We start from the raw sequence: 13,409 nt of genomic DNA on the forward strand, positions 1-13,409 counted from the left end.
TTTTTAAAGGTTAAGTACAATTTTAAATATCTTATAGTTGACAAATACTACAATTATGATTTAAAACCTTATTTATATGATCCCCACTATCCACAATGTTTACTAATTTATAAATTTATAATAAAATTTACTACAATGCAAGGATCCATATGATAATTATACACACAAAATATATTTACCTCCTTTGAAAACATTGAAGACCTTGTCTTCCACTTATGAAGTCATTGTTCACAATGATAAATTCAAATGAAAAACATGCCCCAAATTTCTTTCATGTCTAGTGTGGAGAGAATTAAGGTCCAGAGCAGCAGAATTTGCTTTGTAATAAACGAGAACTCCATCATTTTTAGTATTTCTTCTTTAGCCTTGGCCACCTGGGATTCAGACTTACAGGTGTGATTACTTCTGCCGTCTGTTACATATTTTTTTTATTCTAATCCTATATATATATATATATATATATATATATATATATATATATATATATATATATAACAATTTACACATTTAACTACGTATTTTCTCAAACCCTTATTGAGCATAGTTTATGGGTGTTGCTGCTTATAATTTTTACTTAAGATTTTATTGCATTGGATACCCAAATATAGTAGTCATTAGCCCATTATTTATAAGGAGCTATTAATATTGCAAGCAACTTTCTCTTCCTCACTAGTCTCTTCTATAAACTATTTTGGGATTAAAAAAAAATTCAAAGAACATTCTGGTCTTAGAGATGATGCCTGAGATTTTGTATTTCTTTACATATATATTTTAAAACCTTACTATTAAGAATGGCCTGAACTCAGAAATTTTTGTATTTATTGAAAGAGTATTTTTCTTTGGGGATAATTTTAATAAAACTTCTCTATCTTACCTTGTGACTAGGTTTGTAAGTCAACCACACCATCCACTTTATAAAGTAATAGAAAAAGTCCCCAGGAATTTGAATTTCATTTGCATTTTTTAGATGAGACCAGAAAATTCTCAATTTTAAAGGAGGTTGCTCCTCATTCCTAAACACACACACACACACACACACACACACACACACACGGAAAAGATTAGCCATAGTTAGGCAAACTTGAATATTCTGAAGAGGGTGTCAAGGAAATAAGACACATTAAAAATAAAGGTCAATGATGCAACTCTAGTTTCACATGATTTGCCCTGAAGTTGATACTTACTCAAGGGAGACTCGGCTTCTTTTGGAAGTCAGTCTAGCACTTATTTTTACAAAGTTCTCCAGTCCCCAAGGTTGTGAGTCAGAAACTAGGTTTCCCTAGAGATAAAGTTTCTACTTCTGCACATTCCAAAGACCCAATTATTTTGACATAAAGATAATCTTTTTTAAAAATTCAATTAGAGTTGAGGTACAGTGTAGTTTTAGGTGCACAACCCAGTGATTGGAAATTTATATAACTTCCATATATTTCTTGGACTATTCATTGACTATGTCTGTGCATTTTTGGCTTCAAAATAAGTTAGGTCTGGAATAAGAATATATATAAAAGTTCTCAGAAAAGTTCATCTTCCCCAAGAATTTGCCACCCCCCAGCTTTATTGAGAAATAATTTACATTACGTTTTATAAGTTTAAGGTGAGTGTTATGATTTGATGAATGTACATACTGCAAAGTGATTATCACAATACCAGTAAGGTTAGTTAACATATGCATCCTCTCAACATAGTTACCTTTTGGTGTGAGAGCATTTAAAGTCTATTCTCATAGCAACTTAATTTTTTTTTTTTTTTTAGGTATGAAATAGATGTTCTCATAGCAACTTTCTAGTATGCAATACATATTGTTAACTATGGTCACCGTGCTGTACATTAGGTTTCCAGACCTTATTATTTTGATAACTGGAAGTTTGTACCATCTGACCACCATCACTCATCCCTCTCCCCGCAAACTCCAACCCCTGGAAACCACCAATCTACTCTCTGTTTCTATAAATTCATGTGCCCTTGACCAGAATTGAACCTGGGACCCTTCAGTCCACAGGCCAACACTCTATCCACTGAGCCAAACCAGCTAGGGCTTTTTCTTTTATTTATTTTTAATTTTTATTTATTTTAGAGAGGAAGGGAGAGGGTGAGAGAGATAGAGACATCAATGATGAGAGAGCATCATTGACTGCTTCCTGCATATCCCCTACTGGACATGTGTCCTTGATTAGAATCGAACCCAAAGCCCTTCAGTCTGCAGGCTGACGCTCTATCCACTGAGCCCAACCAGCCAGGGCAGTCCATGTTTATTTGTTACTTGTATTTTCTCTTTTGTTGTCTATCCACATCCTTTGCTTAACTATCTCTTGGCAATTTGATAGTTTTTCTTTTAATTTGCTTAAGCTCTTCATAGATTTACTTTTCTCTCCAATTTATATATATATATATATATATATATATATATATATATAATTGATTTCAGAAAGAAAGGAAGAGGGAGAGAGAGATAGAAACATCAGTGATGAGAGAGAATTATTGATCGGCTGCCCCCTGCAGACCCACACTGGGGATTAAGCCTGCAACCCGGGCATGTGCCCTGACCAGAAATCGAAATATGACTTCATAGGTGGACACTCAACCATTAAACCACACTGGCTGGGCTCCAAAGTTTTTTTGTTTTTTTTTTTGCAAGTAGTTTTCCAACTTGGTGGATTTCCTCCTTATTTTTGACATAGTATTTTAGTTTTCATAAATCCATAAAAATATTGCCCTGGCTCGTTTGGCTCAGTGGATAGAGCATCGGCCTGCGGACTGAAGGGTCTCAGGTTTGATTCCCAGCCAGAGCACATGTCCAGGTTGCTAGCTTCATCCCCATTGTGGGGCGTGCGGGAGGCAGCTGATCAATGATTCTCTCTCATCATTGATGCTTCTCTTTCGCTCTCCTTTCCTCTCTGAAATCAATTAAAATATTTAAAAATTATATGAATGGACTTTTATGATTTGATTTTAAAAATATATATTATTTTTTTTCTTTTTCTTTTTTACAGAGAGGAAGGGAGAGGGAGAGTTAGAAACATTGATGAGAGAGAAACATCAATCAGCTGCCTCCTGCATACCCCCTACTGGGGATGTGCCCGCAACTAAGGTACATGTCTTTGACTAGAATCAAACCTGGGACCCTTGAGTCTGCAGGCCAACGCTCTATCCACTGAGCCTAACCAGTTAGGGCTGACTTGGTTTTTTAAAATTTCATCCTTAATGAGAGTGGAGATAAAGATAATTAAATGCATACACATACAATTGGGCCAGTAAAATAGTCAAATTCTAAATTATTAGATCTTAGAGGTGTAAATCATCTTTAAATTAATCTAGCTATAATCCTTATTAGATGACAGAAAGCATTTAAGTATGCTTGACATTCATCTTATATCTTGCCCCAAACCCAGTGAGGCCACACATCTTCTTTGGGCACAATTGTCGTTAAAATGTTCTTTATATATGAAACTCTATATGCAACTCATCTTTCCCTTTCAAACAAGAAAAAATAAGTGTATATTCCTTTCTTGTGACAGCTTTTAAAGTATTTACAGATTGCTGACAAGGTGGTAAAGAGTACTTACATGGTTCTTTGTATTTAATAGGCCCTCCATAAAAAAATGGTTAACATGCCAAAACCGGTTTGGCTCAGTGGATAGAGCATTGGCCTGTAGACTGAAAGGTCCCAGGTTCTATTCCAGTCAAGGGCACATACCTTGGTTGCGGGCACATCCCCAGTAGGGGGTGTGCAAGAGGCAGCTGATCGATGATTCTCTCTAATCGATGTTTCTAACTCTCTACCCCTCTCTCTTCTTCTCTGTGAAAATAATCAATAAAATATATATTTCTAAAAATAGTTAACATTACTATATTTAATTACAAATCAGTGAGTTTGAGAATAATTTGCCTACTGTTGATACTAAAAAGAATCACTTTTAGTTTGTTTTGGTAAATAAAATAGATGTAATTGTGTTCCAATATGAAGCTATAAAAATCAATAGAAAGAAGATCAAAATGAACGACTGCCACCAAAGAATATAATCTATTCCTTAATGAATTGGGGAAAGTACTGATTGTTTGTATGAGATGAAATTATATAACTTACTGAATTTGATTACACAAAGCCTTGGTAAGTCATTTAAAATAATTCCATCTACATTAGAGGAGGCTCATTTTTCCTGATAAATGTATTCAAGTCAGTTTAACTCAGCAGGTACATTGGCAGACCAAAAAGCTGTGGGAGACAAAGTTGAGTAATGTACAGTTCCAACAAGTCATGAGCTCCTGCTGAACGTGGCATTTCAGTAACGCCTTCCTGTTGGCCTCTCACCTTTCACTCTGGCCTTTCTTCAGTCTAGTATTCAGAAAGAAGTGGGATGGATCATCTTAAATTGTGATACCGATCAAACCACAACCCTCTGCTGGCAGCCTAACATGTCATTCCAGCTGAGCTTCTGTTACGATTTGTTGTTGCCTATGCCTTACTTGTTAAATATTCTTTTGAATATCTTCACTTGTTAGGACACAGTTTCACATGTATAGTAAACTGGGCAATGACCATCATTTGCTATTTTATGAGGACTTCCTTCTAGACAGTAACATTTTCCTGAAGATGAGAGGAAAAGTTGCATTCGGACTTACATATGTTTCACAGGTTCCTCAGTGTTTCCCAAAGTGTGGTACGCGTACCCCCAGGGGTACGGGAAGAGTTTGGTGGGGGTACGCGTTGCACCGGAGTTTGGTGGGGATATGCACTGCACCGTGCTTAGCTGCACCTAATTCTACATTCTCATGTGTACGAGGGGTACTCAGCGTTATGAAAATTATAGAAGGGATACACATATGTCAAAAGTTTGGGAAACACTGCATTCTAAAACAAAGTAGAAAATATTTGGAAAAAGCAGAGCTCATACTTTAAGTATTGGGCTGTCATTCCCATGCTCATCTTTGGGTGTTGGATCACAGCCAAGACTAAGGTAGCTCTTCCTACATTCCTGGAACTCTGTGTGGGTAGGGGGTGGGTGAAGAACAAGGTACCGCAGGAACACAGACCCTAGCAGTTAAGTATGGGCTGATTCCCTTCTCACCACACATGTCTGTGTCCAATGCTACCAGATGCCAAAGAGGCAGATAGATACATTTGTAGTTCTGATGAGTGCTAGGCAATGTTAAAAATGACATATTTATTTGAGACGTATTTCAAACTTGAGTCCTCGTAAATTGCATTGCAAATTTGAGCAATCATAAAAAATCTCTAGCTGAAGATAAGGGGGTTTGATCAGCCCTAGTGCCCTTACTCACATTTGTGTTATAATCAGTACATTCTCACTAAACTGTCTCATAGATATCTGATCATATAGCTACTGTTAGAAACCTTGGGCATCCGTATATTAAAATTTCTGTAATAAATGTTCACATATATCTATATGCAGATGAGCAAATAGTTTATTTCTTGTCCTCCAAAAGAACCCTGATAAAGCAGGTTGCTCTTTGAGGGTCTTAATTATCTCACAGTGATTCTGAATGGATATGATGAATGGTGCATTTCAAATGTGTGCTGATTAATATGATGGTTACCATTTTTGTTTAGTTGCCACTTATCATCTTAATGGCCCTGGCCTAAGTACTTGACTTGTGTACCATATTTAAATGTGATTATAGATTATTTAAATCCATCGTTAGAAAAACATGTTAATACTGATTGAACTTCACACTAGATAGGAGGAATCCTACTCAGGATTCTCCTTTATGGTGTCCTTACCCATGTTGTTTTGGATTTACATGAATATTGGAGAAAAAATAACTTGTACTTTAAAAATTAGATCATTCTATTTTCAAACAACTGTAATGATTTTTTTAAAATTACAACATTAATTATATGGGCCCTCAATTCATTTCCCAGAACAAAAATGAACCATCTGCATGACTTTATGTCTTCTAGAAGTCACAAACTCAAGTATCTTCACTGCTATGCACTTGAGCAAAACAAGCTAGAGTAAAACAAGTTTGAATCTGAAGTACTATGGAGGGGTGAGGACTGTGGCTACTTTTAAAAATTCTATTTGACTAAATAAAATGTATATGCTATATGTTATTCCTTTTCATACCAGCTTATCACCCCCTCTATGCAATGTTTTCATTAGGATATGTCTTCTTTACTCTAATTACATTTTATGAATGACATGGTGATGGCAAGTGCATAGAGGACTGCTTTCTCTCCACAGAATAAAATGATTCCACTTTTAGAATTTCCTTGTGATGATCTCATACATTCTTTACTTTCAAAGAAGTTGTGACTAAGGAGGAGAATTGACTCTCTTAGGAACATCCACAGATTCCCTCCAGAAAACTGTTGAGGGGATTGTTGTTAAAAAGTTACAAGTTTACTTTAACAAGCTTGACTTTAGTTGCAAGCACATGAGATCTCATCCCTATGTAACCTATTTGTATCTTGGTATCAGAGAGAAGTAGGTCAGTCAACTTTTAATGAAGCCCTCTGAGATATAGTTCTCTGCTTAGATATAAATATCTGACTGTGTTTTATATTCTTGAGGGAGGAGATTACTAGGTTATGAGTTAACAAGTAGAAAAGAAATAATGTCTTCCTAGGCTGACTGGCCTCCTTGGAACCATTGTGTTTTACAGCATCAGAAGTCATATAGAACTGAAAATCATTCTCTATTTGCTAAAGAGATGGATAGGAAGATCTTTTAGCATATATATATATATATATATATATATATATATATATATATATATATGAATTTTGGAGACTAAATTGTGCCACTTCTTGCTGTGTGACCCAGGGCAATTTGTGTAACTTTTTTTGGACTCCACATTCCTTACTGTAGAAAATGAGTCATGAGAATTTTCTATATGGGATCAGTGAACTTACTGTTCTTTTACTTTTGTTTATGGTCCTACTGATCTTCTGACAGCTTTGGCCTTACCACTGATGACTCTCCAGTCTATCCTCCAGGAGCCATTCTTGAGCCAACTGGGTCATGGTCCCTCTTCTCTACTTGAACATCTTTGGTATTGCCAGTGGTCATATCTCCAATTTTCTTTCTTAGAGTTAGGATATTCCCTTTTAGGCTTCTTGAGGCTCTCCCTTTTGTGATCTTGGTGATTCTACATTCCATACTTCTTTTTCTATCTCTTGCAACTTGCTTCTCCTTTTAATGGTCCTCCTTTCTTCCTTAAAACATAGAATACAGCCCTAACAGGTTTGGCTCAGTGGATAGAGCATCAGCCTGCAGACTGAGGGGTCCCAGATTTGATTCCAGTCAAGGGCATGTACCTTGGTTATGGCAGCTGATCAATGTTTCTCTCTCATCAATGTTTCTAACTATTTCTCTCCCTTCCTCTCTGTAAAAAAATTATATATATAGAGAGAGTATAGTTAGTAAAACTTGCTCTACTTTTCTCATATCTTGAAAAGGTATTACCTATAACATTTGCATAAAAACCACACCATCTACAGCATCAAATTAAATTTCCATCATTAGTGTTTAAATTTTCATTTCATATGATGGCTAGACTACATCTTCCTGGTGGATGTAGTTGCACTATCAGGAGAGCAACCATGGTGTAGTTGAACTCTCCCTCTTTCCCTGGCTCTTTGGTTCTTCAAATTAAGACCTTTTCTTTAGAGTGAGAGAAGTGCTGTCACAACTAGATGAGTGAGCTGGCATACCGTGTTTCCCCGAAAATAAGACATCCCCTGAAAATAAGACCTAGCGCAACTTTGGGAGAAAAAATTATATAAGACACTGTCTTATTTTCGGGGAAACAGGGTATTTAATCCTCACTGTAAATAGGAAATCTGAGGCTCAGAGAAGTTAAATTACTTGCAGAGACTATAGATTAGTAAGATAGATGTGGTGGTGAGATTTTAGTCATAGTCTCCTGAATTCACCTATATATCAGTTAACAGCTTTGGAGAAATTCTGAGGTTAAATTCAGTTAGACTATACTAACTTTCTTGCCTTTTCATATCTTAGATTTTCCTGATTCAGGTGTAGCTGGACTTCAGGTATTTTCCTTCTTACTAGGAGGCAGTAGAGGAAATAGTGTCTCCATAGTCAAGACTATGCTTTGAAAACTAGCTTTACCACTTAGAACCTGCATAATCTTAACTTCTATGAGTCTTTGTCTCTTCACCTATAAATTAAGAGCAAGGAGATCTACTTTTCAACATTTTTGTGATGATTTAATAAAAATAAGATATAAATATATAGCAACAATGCTTTGTGTATTGGCTTTGCCTTCCAATTTTATCGTTTCTTACCTTTCTCTTCCTTTTCCTTTTGTTTCACTCATTCTCTCTTCATTAAGAAGCTCTTTCCTATAAAAAACCAAAAATGAAAAATTCCCTAAAAAACTTATTTTTAATATCTATTAAATTTTAATATATTATATACAATTATCTTTCATGTCCTAGCAGGGTTGATATTTGGAAATACCTTTTACAAAGACTGTGTCACAGCTATCTATTAATCATATTACTACTATCTGTAAACAACCAGTATTGTGGTACTAGTGGGTACAAGCTCAGGTCTGGTTGCATGAAATTTTAATATTTTTCTTTGTAACTTTTTTCTCTGATCTATAAAGCAAAGCTGAAATTGAGCTGGCGTACATTACTATGACAGGCATTCATTCTGATTTATTGGAGTACTCATCATAGAAGTTGTTAAATATTTTTTAATATAATGACTACTCAGTCATTTATAAGTGTTATCTCAGGTTATGGAGTTTTTTAATTAATAACTTTCAATTTAATTGGAATAATATTTAATATTTAATATGATTTCTATATTATTGCCCTGATCTGTGTGGATCAGTTGGTTGGAGCATTGTCCAGTATACCAAAAGTGGTAGATTTGATACCCCGGTTGGGGAGTGTGTGGGAGGCAACTGGTAGATGTTTCTCTCTCTCTCTCTCTCTCTCTCTCTCTCTCTCTCTCTCTCTCTCTCTCTCTCTCTCATCTCAAATTTGTTATTCTTACTTTCTGCCTAACCAGTTTTTGTGCATATTTTATATGTGCTTGAGAAGAATTTGTATTTCATACTAGTTGGATTGTTAAAGTTGTCAGTTGTTTTGTTCAAATCAAAGACTTTTTAAATCCTGTTTGTGACTTCAGATATTTCTATATTTTTGGAATTAGGTTTTCTTTTATCTAATGTTGGGTAAATATTAGCTACTTAAACAGTTTATCACGAGTATCTAATAATGTGATCTTGATAAACTATTTTAATCCACTTATTTACTTAGGCATCAATTTTTAAATATTTTTAAAAATATATTTTATTGTTTTTTTACAGAGAGGAAGAGAGAGGGATAGAGAGTTAGAAACATCAATGAGAGAGAAACATCGATCAGCTGCCCCCCGAACATCCTTCACTGGGGATGTGCCTGCAACCAAGGTACACGCCCTTGACAGGAATCAAGCCAGGGACCTTTCAGTCTGTAGGCCGACGCTCTATCCACTGAGCCAAACTGGTTAGGGCCTTAGGCATCAATTTAACATATTTATAGAAATAACATACTACATGCTAGGAATGGAACTTAGGTAGGTGCTAGGTATGCATTAGGAAAGAAAAGACATATTTTCCTCAAGTTTGTTTCTTCTCACACGTATTTCAGAGTCTCCTATAACTATTCAGTGTTTTTTTCATATGATGATAATTATTGTGTTATTTTAAAGTATACTAGTGAGGCTTTCATAATCTACATTTTAGACACAAGAAAGAAACTGCAAAAGAAATACAAATATCTTGCACACTAACTTCTGTTACGTATTTAGTTGTGCCTAAAAATGATAGCCCAACCGTATCAATTACTTACACTCTTATTCATTAAATTTTTCAAGCAGAGAATTGTGTGTTTTATTTCTCTTTAGATCTTCAAGGCTACAGACTTGACAGGCTATTCATTAATCAGAAGTAAAAGCTGAGAAACATAATCAAACCTCTGAGGAGGTGGCACTGGTAACTTCTGGGTTTATAGAAAAGAAGAAATGAAAACTGAAAGCAATGGTGGAAGCAGCTCAGGAGTTGACATTGCCATGGTGAAGAACCACAGCTGGCCAGATGCTATAGGAACAAGAAGCGCATAGGGAGGTCCCTTATCTTCATCCAACTTACCTTCCATTCTCTCTCTACCAACTCTTTTGGAAGAATTTAACAGAAGCTAGCTAATGAGGGAGAAATGTGGTTTTCACTGTGCCAATCCCAACTCAAAGCGGGATTTGAAGCTCAGAGACAACAGTTTAATAGCATCGAAATTACTCCATGAGGAAGTAAGGATGAAAATCTTGTTGCATACTCAAAGCTTTATGACCCATTAAAATACATCCACCACTAATAATAATAAAACAGTCAATGTTTATTGGAATTTAGTATGTTTCAGGCACTTTTTAGTGCTCTGCATGAATGAACTTATTTAATCTTATAAAGAAACAATAATTACCTTCTAACAAGAAAGGAAGATATTATGGACTTACTTTTACAATTTAGAATTAAAGACTTTTGCTTCAGATTTGTGTTTTAAATGTAAACTCCCATAGATTCCTCAAAGAATGAATTTTGACTCAGTTCCTCCAATAGCATTGCTCCCCTCCCCCCCCCCCCCCCCCAGGACTACACCTCAGCAATAATGACCATCTCAATTTTAAGTTATCTTTGTCTTATGCTCCCCAAACCCTGTAGCTGCTCAGTTCACTGAAGGACTTCACTCTCTATAGCCACTTCTAATCCTCTTATTGCAGCTTCTGTCAGTTATCAGTTCTGTCTAGTTCTAGTTCTCCTTCTTTGTAGGAGCTGTTTGATTCAATGCAGAGTGGGAAAGAAGTCTTCATTACAGCCTAGTTGATCATATTTCTTCCTGAATAACTATTGTTACCTCAGATATGACATAAATACATTTCTAGTTTTATAGATGATGTGATTCATTTAGTTATTGAAAAACATTTATTGAGCTATTATATGTCATGTTCTATTCTAGGCCTTTGCAATGTTATAGGTTAATAGACAAGTTTCTACTCTCAAAAATCTTACATGTGGTAGACAAAAATAGTAAATGAACAAATTAAAAATGAATATATATCATGTGCTGATTAATAATCACTTGAATAATTAATGTACTTACTTTAGGTTATAAACTCCTTTTTAGAACACTTTTTGCTTATATTGTTTTCTGAAGGCTTAAGAATAATTATGTTTTGCTGGGGCTTTCTAAGAGATTTTCAACATTTTGCATTCCCATAATAGTTTTTTTAAGTAACGTTTTTTAAAGTTAGCATGTGCATATATAAGAAACTGAAAAACACAAGCAAAGAACAAAGGCATCCATAATGACAAGCAGTTTACAGTCGGTCCATAATATTTTTATAACCACAATTATGTTTTATTTCTGCAGTTAGAACAAAAACTGATAGTAAGCACAGCAACCAAATCAAAATATTTTATTATTTTTTAATGATCTGCTTTTAAAAAGTTTTATGAGAGAGAGAGAGAGAGATAAGAGAGAGAGAGAGAGAGAGAGAGAGAGAGAGAGAGAGAGAGAGAGAGAGAGAGAACTTCGTTGTTTTACTTATTTGTGCATTCATTGATTCTTGTATGTTTCTGGACTGGAGATCAAACCCACAATCTTGGTATATTTGGACAATGTTCTAACCAACTAAGCTACTCAGTTAGGGCCCCACATATTTTTATAGTATGGTTTTGAATGAGACAGTAAATTTGTTTTCACATGGTAATTTTCTCCCTTTGCATTTTGTGTCTGCCACAGCTTTGAATGGCGAGTCACATAGTGTAAATCAGTATTCAATTATAGTCCATCAGAGACGTTTTTCCTTCCCAGCATGTTCTTCACAGCAGCCTTTACATCTTTGTTCCGAAGACTGTAGATGAGTGGATTGAGCATGGGAATCATCGCTCCATAGAAGAGGGTGAAGAAGACCTCAATGATGTCTTGATTGTCTGTACCAACAGACGTTTTAGACTTGGGCTTTGAATACATGAAGAAAATGGTTCCATAGAATATAATCACCACTGTCAGGTGGGCTGAACAGGTGGAGAAGGCCTTACGTTTTCCTTCAGTCGAAGGGATCCTCAGAATAGCAGCAGCAATAAACATGTAAGAAAGGGAAATTACTAGCAATGGAATAACCAGAGCAATCACATTTGATCCTGCCATGCTGATCACATTGATTGAAATATCACCACAGGCCAGTTTCAGGATAGCCAGAATTTCACAGACAAGATGGTTAATGACATTGTTAGCACAGAATGGTAATTGCATTGCGAGAGATGTCTGCACCATTGAATCCACGAGCCCAGAGATCCAGGACCCAGCTGCCATGAGTATGTAGGCACCTTTGCTCATGATGACAGGGTATCTCAGTGGGTAGCAGATGGCCACGTAGCGGTCAAGTGCCATCATGCCAAGAAGCACACACTCCGTGACCCCCATGGCAAAGGAGAGAAACATTTGCACCATGCACCCAGAGAAGGAGACACGTTTCCTTCCTGTCAGAAAGCTGTCAAGACTTAGTGGGATAGATGAGCTTGTGTAGCAAATGTCCAGAAAGGAAAGATTACAGATGAAGAAATACATGGGGATATGCAAGTGAGAATCATAGATGATTACTGAGATGAGAACTCCATTTCCCAGCAGGGTCATCAGGTACATCCATAAAACTAGCACAAAGAAAACTGTCTGGAGCTTTGGGTGGGCAGAAAGTCCAACCAGGACAAACTCTGTCAATATGGAGTCATTGGTCCTTTCCATATTACATATAACATTTCTCCAACAGACTCTCTGGATGATAGAACAGAAATTGGTTACAACAGTGTAGGTAAGAGTTCTCCTTTAAAAAATATATTCTGTAACTGTGTGTAGTTCTATATTTGGATGCAACAGTATAACCTGGGGACAAATTTCTTACTGCAGACCCACACCACTAGGGTAGAAATCCTAATCTGATTTTCTCAGGGTTAAGAGAGAACACGTTTGATTATGGGAAATTTGGGTCCCAAACCAGTTTCTTGTCATTTCCACTGGCTCTGCCTCTTAATTCATTGACTGCAAATCAGTAGCCCATAGTTTTCAGCAGACAGATGTGCCCTGTTTGACCGGGATTCCCATGCTATGCTTTAAATTTAAATTAGAAGTTACCATTGTAAAAGCAGGGGATATGGTGTAAAAATCTGTTTTTTAGCTCATCATAAAATAAATTATAATAACGAGATCATTGAACTCATTTTCATCATCATGCTCAGTTATAGCTGATGCATTAGATTTGAAGCATGTTTCCCATTCTACAAGAACACTCTCCCTTCTCTCTTATGTTTGTCACTGGAGATGAATATTAGTTGCCAATTAACATATTATTCTCAGTTGATTTCAGTAATTGATATTA

The 13,409-nt window shown here is 36.0% G+C and overlaps 1 protein-coding gene across 1 annotated transcript; it reads right to left on the bottom strand.

The window, feature by feature from the left end:
- Positions 1–11,815: 11,815 nt before the first annotated feature.
- LOC311629895 (olfactory receptor 13C8-like) lies at positions 11,816–12,778 on the bottom strand (the record flags this gene model as incomplete). The annotated part of the gene is made up of 1 exon (XM_084898435.1): positions 11,816–12,778. The coding sequence occupies one exon, from the start codon at positions 12,776–12,778 to the stop codon at positions 11,816–11,818; it is 963 nt and encodes a 320-aa protein (XP_084754561.1).
- Positions 12,779–13,409: the final 631 nt, after the last annotated feature.

Source organism: Pipistrellus hanaki, assembly GCF_964339955.1.
Source record: "Pipistrellus hanaki genome assembly, chromosome: 11".
NCBI classification, from domain to species: Eukaryota; Metazoa; Chordata; class Mammalia; order Chiroptera; family Vespertilionidae; genus Pipistrellus; species Pipistrellus hanaki.